General features: G+C 35.7%; 2 protein-coding genes across 2 annotated transcripts; both read right to left on the bottom strand.

Annotated features, from left to right (window-relative positions):
* Positions 1 to 378: 378 nt before the first annotated feature.
* Positions 379 to 2,188, bottom strand: LOC112173532 (AIG2-like protein D). The gene is made up of 5 exons (XM_024311167.2): positions 2,014 to 2,188; positions 1,828 to 1,900; positions 1,647 to 1,739; positions 1,088 to 1,171; positions 379 to 605 (listed from the first exon to the last, which is right to left on the bottom strand). The coding sequence occupies exons 1-5, from the start codon at positions 2,148 to 2,150 to the stop codon at positions 480 to 482; spliced, it is 513 nt and encodes a 170-aa protein (XP_024166935.1). The 5' UTR covers positions 2,151 to 2,188; the 3' UTR covers positions 379 to 479.
* A 222-nt stretch (positions 2,189 to 2,410) lies between these two features.
* Positions 2,411 to 4,803, bottom strand: LOC112173531 (proteasome subunit beta type-6). Its single transcript, XM_024311165.2, has 8 exons — positions 4,600 to 4,803; positions 4,416 to 4,492; positions 4,268 to 4,323; positions 4,082 to 4,154; positions 3,865 to 3,976; positions 3,298 to 3,371; positions 2,887 to 2,961; positions 2,411 to 2,771 (listed from the first exon to the last, which is right to left on the bottom strand). The coding sequence occupies exons 1-8, from the start codon at positions 4,718 to 4,720 to the stop codon at positions 2,634 to 2,636; spliced, it is 726 nt and encodes a 241-aa protein (XP_024166933.1). The 5' UTR covers positions 4,721 to 4,803; the 3' UTR covers positions 2,411 to 2,633.
* Positions 4,804 to 13,342: the final 8,539 nt, after the last annotated feature.

The following is a 13,342-nucleotide window of genomic DNA, read 5'->3' as shown; positions in this document are numbered from 1 at the left end:
AAAGTGATAATATTGAACTAATTGCCGTTACTGTTTGCAGTCCAACTGCAAATTTAACCTGTCCCTGATCAATTTGCAGCAATTAGATGGTAATTATTCTTGAACTGGGGGGGGGGGGGGGGTCTTCTTTGGGATTTGGAGCTCTGTCTTCCATGAGTAACTAATTTGGGATTTGGGTTTAGGGAATTCATTTGAACCCAATAATACAAACTTGCCGTTTTTATTTTGCAAAATACAGGTATAAATGCAAAATAATGTTTTTTTCAAACTCCAATCAATAGAATACTTTCTTAAAAAAAAAAAAATTGTCCAAATCATGATTTCTACTCCTGTTTAGAAATATTCTTTTTTCAAAAACAGAAATATTACTAAAGGAAATCTAATTTAAAATACCCATTATATTGATGATAGAATATAATAGAAGTTTAAATGGATCAGAATCTTCAAATTGAGTATAAAATCATGATATTGGAGGATTTCTAGCCATCCTGCTGATAAAAGGATTCATACGTTGCAACTCTAGGCTTTGATTCAGGTTGCTCCAGCTCTTCCATGAAACCAGAAGTCATCTTGATAAAATCTTCCATGTGCCTTTGTTTCCATACCTTGCCATTTTCAAGGAGTTAAAACAACTAAGAAACCAGACAACTAAATAGAAGTGAAGAAAGCACAGAATAAAACAGGTTAAAGCTCTGCACTGTTAATGGGCTCTCTTAATCTTAAGATCAAGCAAAAACTATGGATCAGTGTGTTTCAGAGTAAAGTGCTAGACACTGGAGCAATGAAGACATGCTTGATCGGATACCTTTTCAATAACCCCATATTTATACATAGATTTATGTAATTATTCCATGGCAACAGTATTCTAAGTTTAATCACTTATTAACACACTACATGAAGCTTCAACAATACAGTGGCATTGCCAGTACCTGATCCTGTTTTTACACCTGAAGATGTCTTTAACTCTTTAAGTGCGTTTATGTCAATGCAAAATAATGATTACAACGATGTAGCAGGTCAAACAAAGAATAAAATTTCTTCCAATACATTTATGTAGTTTTTGGTCCCAAGAATGATAGAGATTTACCTCAAAATCCCATTCTCCATACAAGTTTGGGTCATTTTTGTCACTCCAAACATAAGTATGAACTCGCAAGTTCTCAGAACTATCCTGCAAAGAAATCATCACCCTCTATTTTCAGCACTCCCAACAAAAGCACAAATTTATAGGTATATACAAATAGTATCACAGATTCAAAAATCATCCAAAGACCACAGGACATATATTTCCCCAAGGCCGTAAATGCATCAGAATTGCAAGTTGTCTCAGCCTTGGAATCCTACGCATTACACCAATTCATAGCTTCACACCACTTTTTTTCCAGATCATCATCTCCTTAATACTAGTTTGTAAAGAGTCAACAGAGAAAGAAAAGAGTAATATCTTGATGTAAAATATGAGAGTAAAACATCAAAGAGAACCTCAAAAGCGCTCATCTCATCAAAGACGCAAAATTCAAGGGAAACAAGTGATGAAAAGTTTCTGAAGCAGTCCAGTTGCATCACATAAAATGCATCAAAATTGCAAGTTAAATGCCAGCTGGCACTTGAAGATCGAAGAGCAAAGAGAGTGAGAGTAGTTATACCATCAAAGAGACCTCAACAGTGCCCCTCTGATACTCAACATCCTCAAATTCATCCAAAATATGTAATTCAGGATCTGTGATGCCTAACAACACCTGCACAAAAGCCACAGTCTCTCAATACAATCAAAACGTTTTCCGATCATGAAATTGTTATCTAGAATTGATCAGAGAGAGACCTTGCCTTTCCGGTAACTTTTTTATTCTCGACGGGGAGAATCGCCGGATAAACACGTCCCTTGATGCTGTACCTATGACTACAACACATTCCAGATCAATCAATCAATCAAATTTCATTTCTTCTCTCAAACACTTACAAAAGCCAGAAATTCATTGAGAGAGAGAGAGAGAGAGAGAGACTGAGGCTTACTAGCCATTGAGGGTAGCATTAGAGGATTGAGGGACTCGATTTAAGAGGACTCGACAGACGTCCTCGGCCATCAGGCTGCCGTAGACAAACACGTTGTGGACGACGCTCGGAGAGTTCGCCATCGCCACTGAACTCATCTCTTTCTGATGACTAAAGACTCAAAGGAGTGGTCTTTATATTTCATGCATACGGCATACGACATCGAATTCATAAGACGACATTACAGATTCACTGAATTGCATAATAATACATTTGGTATACGACGATTATTTATCGGAAGGAGTCTCTAACGAGGAACATTTGTTTGGCAGAGAGTTGTGTGTTTTTAAGATAAATGAGCTTTAGAGATGCTAGCAGTGTGCGCTAAACAATCTGAACAGGTTTATGGCGTTGAGGATTTTCCTGTTTAAACTGTTTTGATATCAAGAATAGAGTTGAGAAAAATTACACAACAAAAGTCACATTAGTTACTAACATTTGTAGAGGACCCCAGCATACAACTAAATCACAAGCATAGAACAATTTTCCATGGAGTTCAATATCATCTGCTACAGAAAACAAATGTTTTAAATTGAAGGAATTGATCGACTGTAGCCAGAAGCATATTGGTAGCAAGATCCTCATTCGTTCATTGGGGCAGGGCCATCACCACCAGCAGCCAAGATGTCCAGGAGAGAATTCTGGGGCTCCAACTCCTCGTGCCACAGTGGCAGTGTGTCGCCAGCGTAGAAATTTCTTTTAACTCCCTCAGAATTAATCTGCAAAACCATGCAAACAAAAGGAATGGCCAAATGGTCAATTCATGGTCATGTATGTTGCAACAAATACGCTAGGACCTGCTTAATCACAATTAGTGTTTGATAGAAAACATACCACAACAGTGCGGACAACACCACCACTGGCTCCATCTCGTGCAATGGCTAGGGAAACTGCCTTCACAACCAGCTTCTGCAATAAGGCACAAAAGAGCTGTTAACAAATTGCAGAAGGACAGTAAAGAAAGCAATCCTTTTTTTTCCATTAGCTTAACTACTGAACATCAAACTATCACAGCAGAAGATTGAAAGATATCATCACTAGCTACATGTAGTGTAATGGATCCATAAAATGAAAAAGTTTAGTACTAATCTCCTTTAATTTTTTTTACCATGTAAAGCATTCAAGTCATTTAGGGGGTTAAAGTAAGACCAGGTCGAGACCCATGAAACTCGAGTACTTTTCATGAATAATTTGTATCAAGCTAATTACTAAACAAATAAACTTCAAACATCAAGAGACTCATACCTCCGCTTCGTCCTTGGTCATTCCTTCTCTCCATGCTTGATCAAAGAATCCATACAAGTAACTGGAGCCAGAACCTATAACACAGAAAAATATGTTAGGTCAAACCACAGGCAAAAGTATCGTATTGAACCTCCCTTATAAAGTGGAAATCGCCATCCAGTTATAACCAAAGCATGCTGTTGAAATCAGTTCTCACAATATAGAGAGAACAGGGCTATGACATCCTAATCTGAGCCTTCAATGCAGTAGATACAAGCCAGTTTTCATTAACCACAAGATGAATTCTTGGCATGTAATTCAGACACATCTAACATTAGCAACCAGACGTATACTAGCCAAATCCAAGTTGTTGATAATCCATAAAGTTCACAAGTATTCAAACTCGAGACCATTACCCACTAAAAGATCTAATTCCAACCAATAAACAATGTGCTGTACTGCTTTGCTTCAAGTACTAGAATTTACACACCCAAACTGTACAGAGACAAACTCACTCACACAATGTCCACTCCCTCTAGTGAAATGGAAATTGTACAACTAGGTCATAAAAGGCTTTAGCGTGCATACCTCCAATGGCAAATGGCGCCTCAATTACTGTGCCGCCAAGAGGAACTCCATAAATCTTTCCCCCTTCGTACTTGTCCCAGCCTCCAACTATCAACCCAGTTTGCAACATATTCTGCCAAGCCCAAAAAAACAACAGTTTAAACCCCAAACAACTAATTGAACTACAAATAAGCTCACACAATAGTATCAATAAGCGATAAAATTCACCAAACCTAACCTTGTTGCCATAGGACAGAAGCCTGATGAGATTAGCAGCAACTTTGACAGTAGCAGGCTGCCCTAGCTGAATGCTGTGTACAAACACAAATACACAATTAAATCCAGTAAACCATTAACCCGAAACCGCAATACAAATCGATACGAATCAGTGAAACAAGAGGCACAGAGGCTAAAAAAGACTCACGTGTGCTGATGAAGAAAGTGCCTCACATAGTCGGAAACAACCTGAGAATCTGCAGCCTGCAAATTGCAAAATCTCCAGATACTCAAAAATTCGATCAAAGACAACAAATTAAATAAGGTCTAGGCAGTAACGAAGATGAGAATCGTACCGATCCAGAGCGACAGACGTAGACATTATCCGTGAGCTGAGTGATTTTATCCGAGCACCGATTCGCAACATAGACACCTATAAACAGCACAAAGAAATAGACAGAATTACAAATCAAACAATAATGGCGATGAATTTAGAAAATTTCAAGCAGAAAAGGTTAGGGTTTTGATGAGGCGACTGACCAGTGGAGGTGCGGGAGTCAGCGCCCAGGACGACCCCGCCGTCGTAGGTGACGCCGATGATGGTGGTGCCCATGGAGTGAGGGGCGTTGAGGTTCATATCGTCCATTGATGGGTGAGACATAGCTGGGAGAGAGAGACAAGGGAATGAAAGGAATCAAGGTTTTGGTTTTTCACTGACAAGGCATATGAAATTGGGTTTTTGATCTTTTTATTGAGACTGACTTTCTCAACAAGTTGTTTCTTACTTGCGTTTGGGCCCAAGAGAAAAAATATACTTGTGGGTTCAAGTTGGGCTTGCAAGGGAAACAGTGTGTATTAGGCCTAAACCCACTCATCTATAGGATTTGGACCCGAAACATTGTTAGTGATGATGTGTCATCTACCACGCCAAATGTCACGTGTATCAAATTTCCGTTATAAATGTAGCACTAATTATAATTTGGGAAACCGATATCTATTTTAGTTGTTATAACCACGTTGGATCTACTTTTTTTTTTTGAATAAAAAAATGTCAACCCGATTTTATAATTCAGTAAACAGTACCAAATAACACACCCTTATGGAGTCGTCAATAAAGAGCTGTTCTTTAGGACTTACAGAGAACCTATTCTAGACAAATAGAAGACTCCACAATCCAGAGTATACCCACCTTTTAGGAGATTAACGCACCATTATTTTAACAAAATCTAACCACTTAGAAGCAGTTTAAATAAATAGTTCAACCAAGCAGAAGATTTTGTGACCCAAACTAAATTTAAATGTTATTGGTAGGAGAAGTTGCCAGAGCAGCCTCCTCCCCTCCACCATCCTGTGGAAGCTCATCCATCTAAGCAAACCCCGAACCATCTAGGCCCACTTCCCCTGTTGTAGCAACCTGTGACAATTCTTCACGTGCTTTCCATTTCTTAATCTTCTTGCTCTGTAGTTCCTTATCAAAGGTTTTAGCGCACTTGGGTCTATTTTTACTCCCTTTAGGTCTCCCCAGTTTCTTCTTCCTTGGAGAGACCACCAGTTTGCCATTCTTGTGTTGGAGCACCAACTGCATATCCTCATCAACACGAAGAGAAGCTTCAAAGGGGAAGACATGCCTCTCGCCAACCTGACCCAATATATCCACCACCTTTCTCTTAGAACCAAGTAATGCCGACCCCGACATGGGTTTCAAAACCGTGCCATCAAAGCTACCTCCGGATGGCAGGGGCCGGAGCATAGCCAATGGTCCAACCTCCCCAGCTATAGGCCCCTGAGCATTGCACTCTATAGTCTGCCTAGTCCAGTTTGTCAGGAACTCTGACATGTTAAAGCCTACAAATGCCGAGTTTGAAGTAAAGGTTTTACAACTAATGAACCACTTGTTGGTCACAATTTAATTGTTAGGATATGACCAAAATTTTATAACGTATTTCATTATAATATTGTAATTAGTAAGGCTTCATTTTGATTTTCGCTCCAGACCTCTGAAAATTCACGACCGGCCCTGATGGTGAAGTGTTTGACAAAATGGAAAAGTGTGAAAAATCACTCACCTTTAGTTTGATAGGCTTATCTTTCCCAAAACTCGATGGATTTACATGGTTTTGACTTATTAATTTTTTTTTTTTATAAGACTCATTTAATTGTATTTGTTGCAGAAGACTGATGCTCTTTGGCAGCAACAGGTTGACAAACTGAAAACAATAGTGAAGAGGGAAGTCTTTACTAATGAAGGTGAGTTTTCACATCTACTCAAGTTAATTGATGCAATCCAATGACTTAGCGTGGGATACCATTTTGAAGGCGAAATAGAAGAATCACTGCAAAATATCGTGATCATGATTTGTACCATGACGAGGGACATCTTTACGATTTAACGCTATTGTTTTGGCTTCTGGTACGTAATTATCTTAGTGAAATTTATATATAAGCAAGCCTGCAAAAACCATTCTTTTTTTTTTTCTTTTTTTTTATTCTATGTATGTGCTCATCAATGGTGTGCAAATATTTGTCTATTTGGACAATATCACTCAAGCATATATATTCAACAAGTTCAAAGATTCAAAGGGCAGTTTCAAAGAATGCTTAATTACTAATGACTCCAGTAAGCTAAGCCTCCATAAGTGACACATCTTAGAGCAAGTTCACTCGTTGAGTCACCAGGTCACCCACTATTCATAGTTTTTTAGTGTTAATTTCACCCTCTGGGTCACGAGCACAATGTATTTTGTACCCTAGGTCACCCTGTACCGTGTTATGGGTCACCATGGTGACCTGCACAGTGTATTTCGTGCCCTGGGTCACGGACACAGTGTATTTCGTGACCCAAAGAATGAAAATATACACTAAAAAGCAGTGAATAATAGGTGATCCGGTGACCCAACGGGTGAACTTGCTCGTAGGGTTAGTGGAAAAGATATACTTGAAGAGGCTAATATGTTCATCACCATTCAACTCAAACGTGCTGAAAAGTAATGTAAATTATTCAACACTACTGAATGAACAAATAACTGAAGCTTTGACGAGACCTCTTCGAAAAAGTATGGAGAGATTATGCAGCAAGCGTTATATTTCAGTCCAGCCTCACACATACAGTGAATCTTTGTTGAAATTTGCAAAGTTGGATTTCGATCAATCTTATTTAGTCTTTACACCAAAAGGAACTCTATGATATTACTAGGTAAATAATTAATTAAGTAGATAATAAATTAAGGGATTTTCTTATAATTGTCAATTATCAAGTGGAATTAGGCAGTGGTAGATCCAAGAATGAAAACTTGGGTGGGTTAGAACTTCTTAATAAAAAATAAAAAATAAAAAAAAATTTATTGTGGAGAATCTCGACAGTGTGAGATAATTTTATTAATTGAAAAAAAAAAAAAAGACTTTTAGTTGGAGGGGATGTAATGAGTTTTACCCCACAAATGAATTTCTATAGAGAACTAATACTAAAAAGTAAAAACACAATAAAATAAATGTGCAATGAACCACAAGATTTAAACCAACTAAATCTAATCCTACGAGTCTCTAAATCTGAACTATTTAATCACCGACTCATTGTCGATAGAATCAACATATTTTTTCTCAATGTGAAGAACCATACAAACTCATCTTCCAGCTTTAATTAAGGCCTAAAACAAAAATAGAAATTGATTAATCGAATAACTCTAAACAAAGGCTGCTGGGCAAAATGGCAAAATCCTCAATTCAACAAACTTAACTAAACCCCTGTTAATCCATACAGAACTATAGAACAAAACTTATAAAATAAAATTTTATCATTTTCGGGCATAAAACCAGACTAGCTATTGCCTATCATGTTGATTTAGATTGATTTAGTTTTTTGTCTATTGGATTTGTTTTGATATCTCTATCAACTCATTATAGGAAGTCAGCATTGGAATCTAAAGGACAAGTTCATAATATTAGAAGTAAAGCCCCAGATGCCTCAATGAGAATAAAACCCAATTGGGCAGGATGAACATAGATTGCATGCATACCAAATAAAACTCTTTTTTTTTTTAACTCGATGAAACTAATAAAATTAGGCAAAACCAATATTATATTATCAGTCCTAAAACCTATTCAACATTGAAATATGGGTACAAAGACATTAACGGGGCTCTAACAGCAAAGAGGGATTAGAGAGAAAGAGATTTGAGTGAAGCTAAGAAAATCAGAGTGGCATGTTTGGGTAATTGGGTGTGTAGGAACAACGGGGAGTGATGATGGAGAGACCAATCTGAAAGTTTTGGGGTGGGCTTCAGAACAAAAAGGAGTCATACTGTTAACACTATATATCTTATTTTTTATTTTTCCAAAATTTTCAAGTGGGCTTGAGCCCTCCCCAGCTTGTACTTGGATCCGCCAGTGGAATTAGGAGGTTAATGATACCAATACTTATCAATTTATTGAAGAGTGTTGTTATTGGGACCTCCAAATCTGCTCACTTGATATCACTCTATTATGAATTATTAAATGACATATATAACCTACTATAAAATGACTATTAAAGACAATAATTATATCAACAAAATATTACATTGATTTTCTATAGGTTTTCCAATTCAATAAAATTAGATTGCATTCTTTATTATTTTCCTTATCTATTTTAATTTTTCAATTTCACTACATACTCATTAAAGCATTCTAAGAGTTAAAACTATGAATATGTGACATAAAAATATATGATATACATGTTGAACGCGTATTGGTGATGAAAAACAAAACAAATCATATTATGACCTAAATCTTCATATTTTTTTGCAGAGCTAAAACAGAAAAAAAAAATTTAAAAAAAAAACCAAAAAATAGTTCATGTTATTTTCTTGTTGATTAGAAATTAATTTTTAAAACTCAATACCTTGTGTTTAATTTTTTTTATTGAAATTTTTTTTTATGCTATCTGATTAAGGAATTGATATGTAATTAAGATTTATAGAGTAATTACTTCATTAAATTAACAAAGTTTTATATTTTAAAGATAATAGTTTGTTTGCAAATTATATGAGTGAGGTTATTTGAGGAAATTCAGTGAAGTTTAGTGAGTAAATTTAGTATTAGAAAATTTGATAGGAGGTGTAAAAAGCATAGGAAGTCAAGTGAGTAAATTTGAATATTTCAATAGAAAAACTCTAAACAATAATAATAATAATTATCTGCCTCTTGATGTACTTAGAGCATCTTTAGCAATGCTAGCTATTTTTTAGTCAACTTTTAGCTAAAGTAGCTAAAAAGTCATTTTAGCTAGCCACTTTAGAATTACGTCTGTATCAGAGCATCTTTAGCAATGCTAGCCATTTTAGAGTTAAATTTTAGCCAAAGTAGCTAAAAAGTCATTTTAGCTAGCCACTTTAGAAATACGACAGCATCAGTGCTCTCTATTTTAGCTAGTTTTGAATTTATATAATTTTTCAAATGAAGATTAAATAGTTTAAATATATTTATAAATTACATAAAATAACTCAAAATGAATTTTTAAATTATAGAGAGTCTCATCTCGCTCTCTATATTTATGAGCAAGATAGCTAAAAGTTATAATAGAGAGCCACTTAGAGCATCTTTAGCAATGCTAGCCATTTTTGAGTTAAATTTTAGCCAAAATAGCTAAAAAGTCATTTTAGCTAGCCATTTTAGAAATATGTCTGCATCAATGCTCTCTATTTAAGCTAGTTTTGAATTTATTTTATTTTTTAAATAAAGATTAAATAGTTTAAATGCATTTATAAACTATATAAAATAACTTGAAAGGAATGTTTTAAATTATAGAGAGTCTCATCTCGCTCTCTATATTTAGGAGCGAGATAGCTAAAAGTTATAATAGAGAGCCACTTAGGAGTCTGGTGCAGCTACTAAAATAGATAAAAAGCTAAATATGCTCTCCAAAATAGCTAAGGAGCCATAATAGAGAGTCTGCTAAAGATGCTCTTAGGAGTCTGGTGCAGCTGCTAAAATAGATAAAAAGCTAAACATGCTCACCAAAATAGCTAAGAAGCCACAATAGAGAGTCTGCTAAAGATGCTTTTAGGATATAGGCAAGATTAATTGCCTTTGGGGCATAGCTAATTTGTAGCTAGTCAAGGTAGTTGCCTTTTAGGAATCAACTTCTGGGCATGCACGTCTTCTATATATATTAATACATATATCTCTTGTTTAATTGTAATCAAGGATGATTATATCCTTACCATCTCCCCCATGTCCAGCAATCCTCAATTGCGTGGAAACCTTTCATTGCTTGCATGACCCACATCTACTATTCCTTCCTTAATTGACCCACCGTAAGCCTTAATTGCATGGGCAACTATATATATATATAATAAGATTATATATACTTTCCTTGATGATTGATTGATTGCAATCAAGATTATTGATTTCTATCCAAATTGTTCGCGCCCTTGATGGCTTGCGTAATCTCAGCCATATATGCAGCTTGCATATTTATCTTCCCATCTTGCATAGTCTTGACAACCAAGCAAATCACCAGTAATTATCAAATATCTTGATAATTACTAGTAAATCCGATAAATATCAAGATTTGCCTCTAGATTGCTTAGTCTCTAAGAGCATCTTTAGCAATGCTAGCCATTTTTGAGTCAAATTTTAGCTAAAGTAGCTAAAAAGTTATTTTAGCTAGCCACTTTAGAATTACGTCTGCATCAATGCTCTCTATTTTAGCTAGTTTTGAATTTATATTATTTTTTAAATGAAGATTAAATAGTTTAAATGTATTTATAAATTACATAAAATAACTTAAAAGGAATGTTTTAAATTATAGAGAGCCTCATCCCGCTCTCTATATTTAGGAGCGAGATAGCTAAAAGTTATAATAGAGAGTCACTTAGGAGTCTGGTGGAGCTGCTAAAATAGATAAAAAGTTAAACATGCTCTCCAAAATAGCTAAGGAGCCAAAATAGAGAGTCTGCTAAAGATGCTCTAAGTAGGCTCTACTTAGCCTCTAAATAATATATTCTGAACTTGAGGAAAATATATGGCTTGGGCCACGAATATTGGCTCAGATTCTCTCGAGACACCCCTTGTTAGGAAAAATGTTAATTTTTGATTCAAACAGGTAGAGAAACTGTAAGCTCTTTTGTAAGGTCTCAAAATATAATTGATGAACCGGATAAGTTGTCCTTAATCTTGGACCATTAAAATTCATGAGATGACATATGGAACTAGAAAACCCCTCATAAGGGACGGATATTTAAACACAGATATGAACATCATCCCCATAAGTGATTGAAGGGGACAGATATTTAAACACAGATATGAACATCATCCCCATAAGTGATTGAGGGGGACTACCATGTGTCGTTCGTTGTTTTATGTATTCTATTCTCTATTTCTCGTTCACTTATTCCAATCACTTATGAATTGACTGAACCATCCACAGAAATCTAGCTAGGGACTAATAGCTATATATGTCATTCAGTCATTCGTGTTGAGAATCTCTCATGATATGGAAAGATTTAGGTGTAATTAATGCTAATTGTTTCCCTTCACATTTTGTCAATCATTGTAATTTATTTTTGTGATTTGAGACATCAAATATTTATACTAAAATTGAGTACCAAATGATGTGGGATGGTTCTAGTTAGACCTCTCAATTTGCTGTATAGACCTCCCCTAATTTTTGTACAATTTTAAATCCTATTTTACCCATTCTCGTCTTCTCTCTCTTAGGGAACAACAAAACCTCCCAACCATGTCAATTTTCCCAAATTGCAGAGACATTAGTCAATCTCTTTTCATCAGATTTGCTCACCTAAGGGACAGTTTTAAGGGACTGTGAGGGACAAATGCATCTTTACCACATGTATTAAATATAAAAGCAGAAATTATAATAACTTAAAACTGTGCATTTATTTTCAGCCGTCAGATTCACTTGTCCTTCACAGTCCCTTAAAAACTATCCTTTAGGTGAGCAGACCTTCTCTTTTCATATATCTACAAGCGAAAGAGATTTATTAACAAGCTTCATTCTTGTTCAGTCTCCACATAACCAGCAATGACTTTGATAAACATTGAAGCTTGATCTCAAATCTAAGCACATCAGCTCAAGGAATTTGTTGGGTTGATTTTCATATGGAAGGAAACCACAGAAAGATGGATGAAATGAGTAGACGAATGGAAGGCTCGATTGAAATGAGTAGACGGATGGAAGGCTCGATTGGCACAACAATTGGATGGTCCTAGTGTAATTCATTGTTGAGCTATATATCGACTATGTCTCGTCGTTTTTAGTTGCGCAAGTTTCATTGGTTGGTATGCTGGAGAAAAGGGAGAGGTTTGGGCACTTCGATACATGGCATCAACTTCTGGGTGAAGCAAAAGTAAAGGTTTAGAAAGGGCGGAGTCGACTTCTATTATGCTTCAAGTAGTCGAATGCGTTTCTTTTTCTCAACGAAGGGTAAAATGGGAAATAAATTTTTACAAAAATTATGAGAGGTGTAAATAGCAAATTGGGAGGTCTAACTAGAACCACCCAATGATGTGGCATACACCATCTCATCAATATTATTCTAGAAATTTCAATGACATGATTTATTTATTTTCAATTTAAAAATACAATGTTTTTGAGAAAATATTTTGTATATATCAAAACCCTAACGTTTTACAAAAATCAAAACAATTACAAATATAATTACAATGCTTCTTGTGAAGAGCAACCAATCGGCTGCTTCATCTTGCTCAAACGGGGAAAAAGATGAAGAATAAAACAGATAGGGAGACCATTAATTCTGATCCAATTCTTTATCTGAAGTCTATTGTCCATCAACATTCTCAATTCGTGGACAAGCTAATTGAGCTCATCCCTATTAGGTTCTATTTATCCAATGACGACATGGATAAGTCATGGTTTCAAGGCCTCAGCAACCCTGCAAAAGCTTCATCTACGAAGGAAACAAAGAAAGACATTAAGAAATTAAGCTCGCAAATATCAATTGGATCCGGAGAAATCTCTTGACTCTCTTCTACAATAACCCTTGATTTGCTAAAGCAAAGTTTGGAAAATTAGAAGTCAACCGAGGATGAGAGTACGATAGTGGTGAAATTAGAAGTCAACCTACAATAACTCTCGCTATCACGATTCTTACCCCCCGCGCACATATTTCACATATTAATGGCTGACATTATGAACGACTTATTGGTCACATCATGAACATATATAAAAACATTTACTACATCCACATCCCTCTCTTATAGAAACAGAACATACTAATCACGTTTTGAGGAAAAATTTCACCAGTATTAATAATATGATCAGTAA

Source organism: Rosa chinensis, chromosome 6, assembly GCF_002994745.2.
Source record: "Rosa chinensis cultivar Old Blush chromosome 6, RchiOBHm-V2, whole genome shotgun sequence".
NCBI lineage: Eukaryota > Viridiplantae > Streptophyta > Magnoliopsida > Rosales > Rosaceae > Rosa > Rosa chinensis.
This window is presented reverse-complemented; position numbering and strand designations above follow the sequence as displayed.

Coding starts and splice junctions, on each gene's coding strand:
- LOC112173531 (XM_024311165.2), bottom strand. CDS start 4,720: ATGTCTCACCCATCAATGGACGATATGAACCTCAACGCCCCTCACTCC. Junction 4,324..4,415: donor ACGTCTGTCGCTCTGGATCG/GTACGATTCTCA, acceptor TGCAATTTGCAG/GCTGCAGATTCTCAGGTTGT. Junction 2,772..2,886: donor GTGTTGTCCGCACTGTTGTG/GTATGTTTTCTA, acceptor ATGGTTTTGCAG/ATTAATTCTGAGGGAGTTAA.
- LOC112173532 (XM_024311167.2), bottom strand. CDS start 2,150: ATGAGTTCAGTGGCGATGGCGAACTCTCCGAGCGTCGTCCACAACGTG. Junction 1,172..1,646: donor CTGTTGAGGTCTCTTTGATG/GTATAACTACTC, acceptor ATTTCTTTGCAG/GATAGTTCTGAGAACTTGCG. Junction 606..1,087: donor ATGGAGAATGGGATTTTGAG/GTAAATCTCTAT, acceptor GAAAATGGCAAG/GTATGGAAACAAAGGCACAT.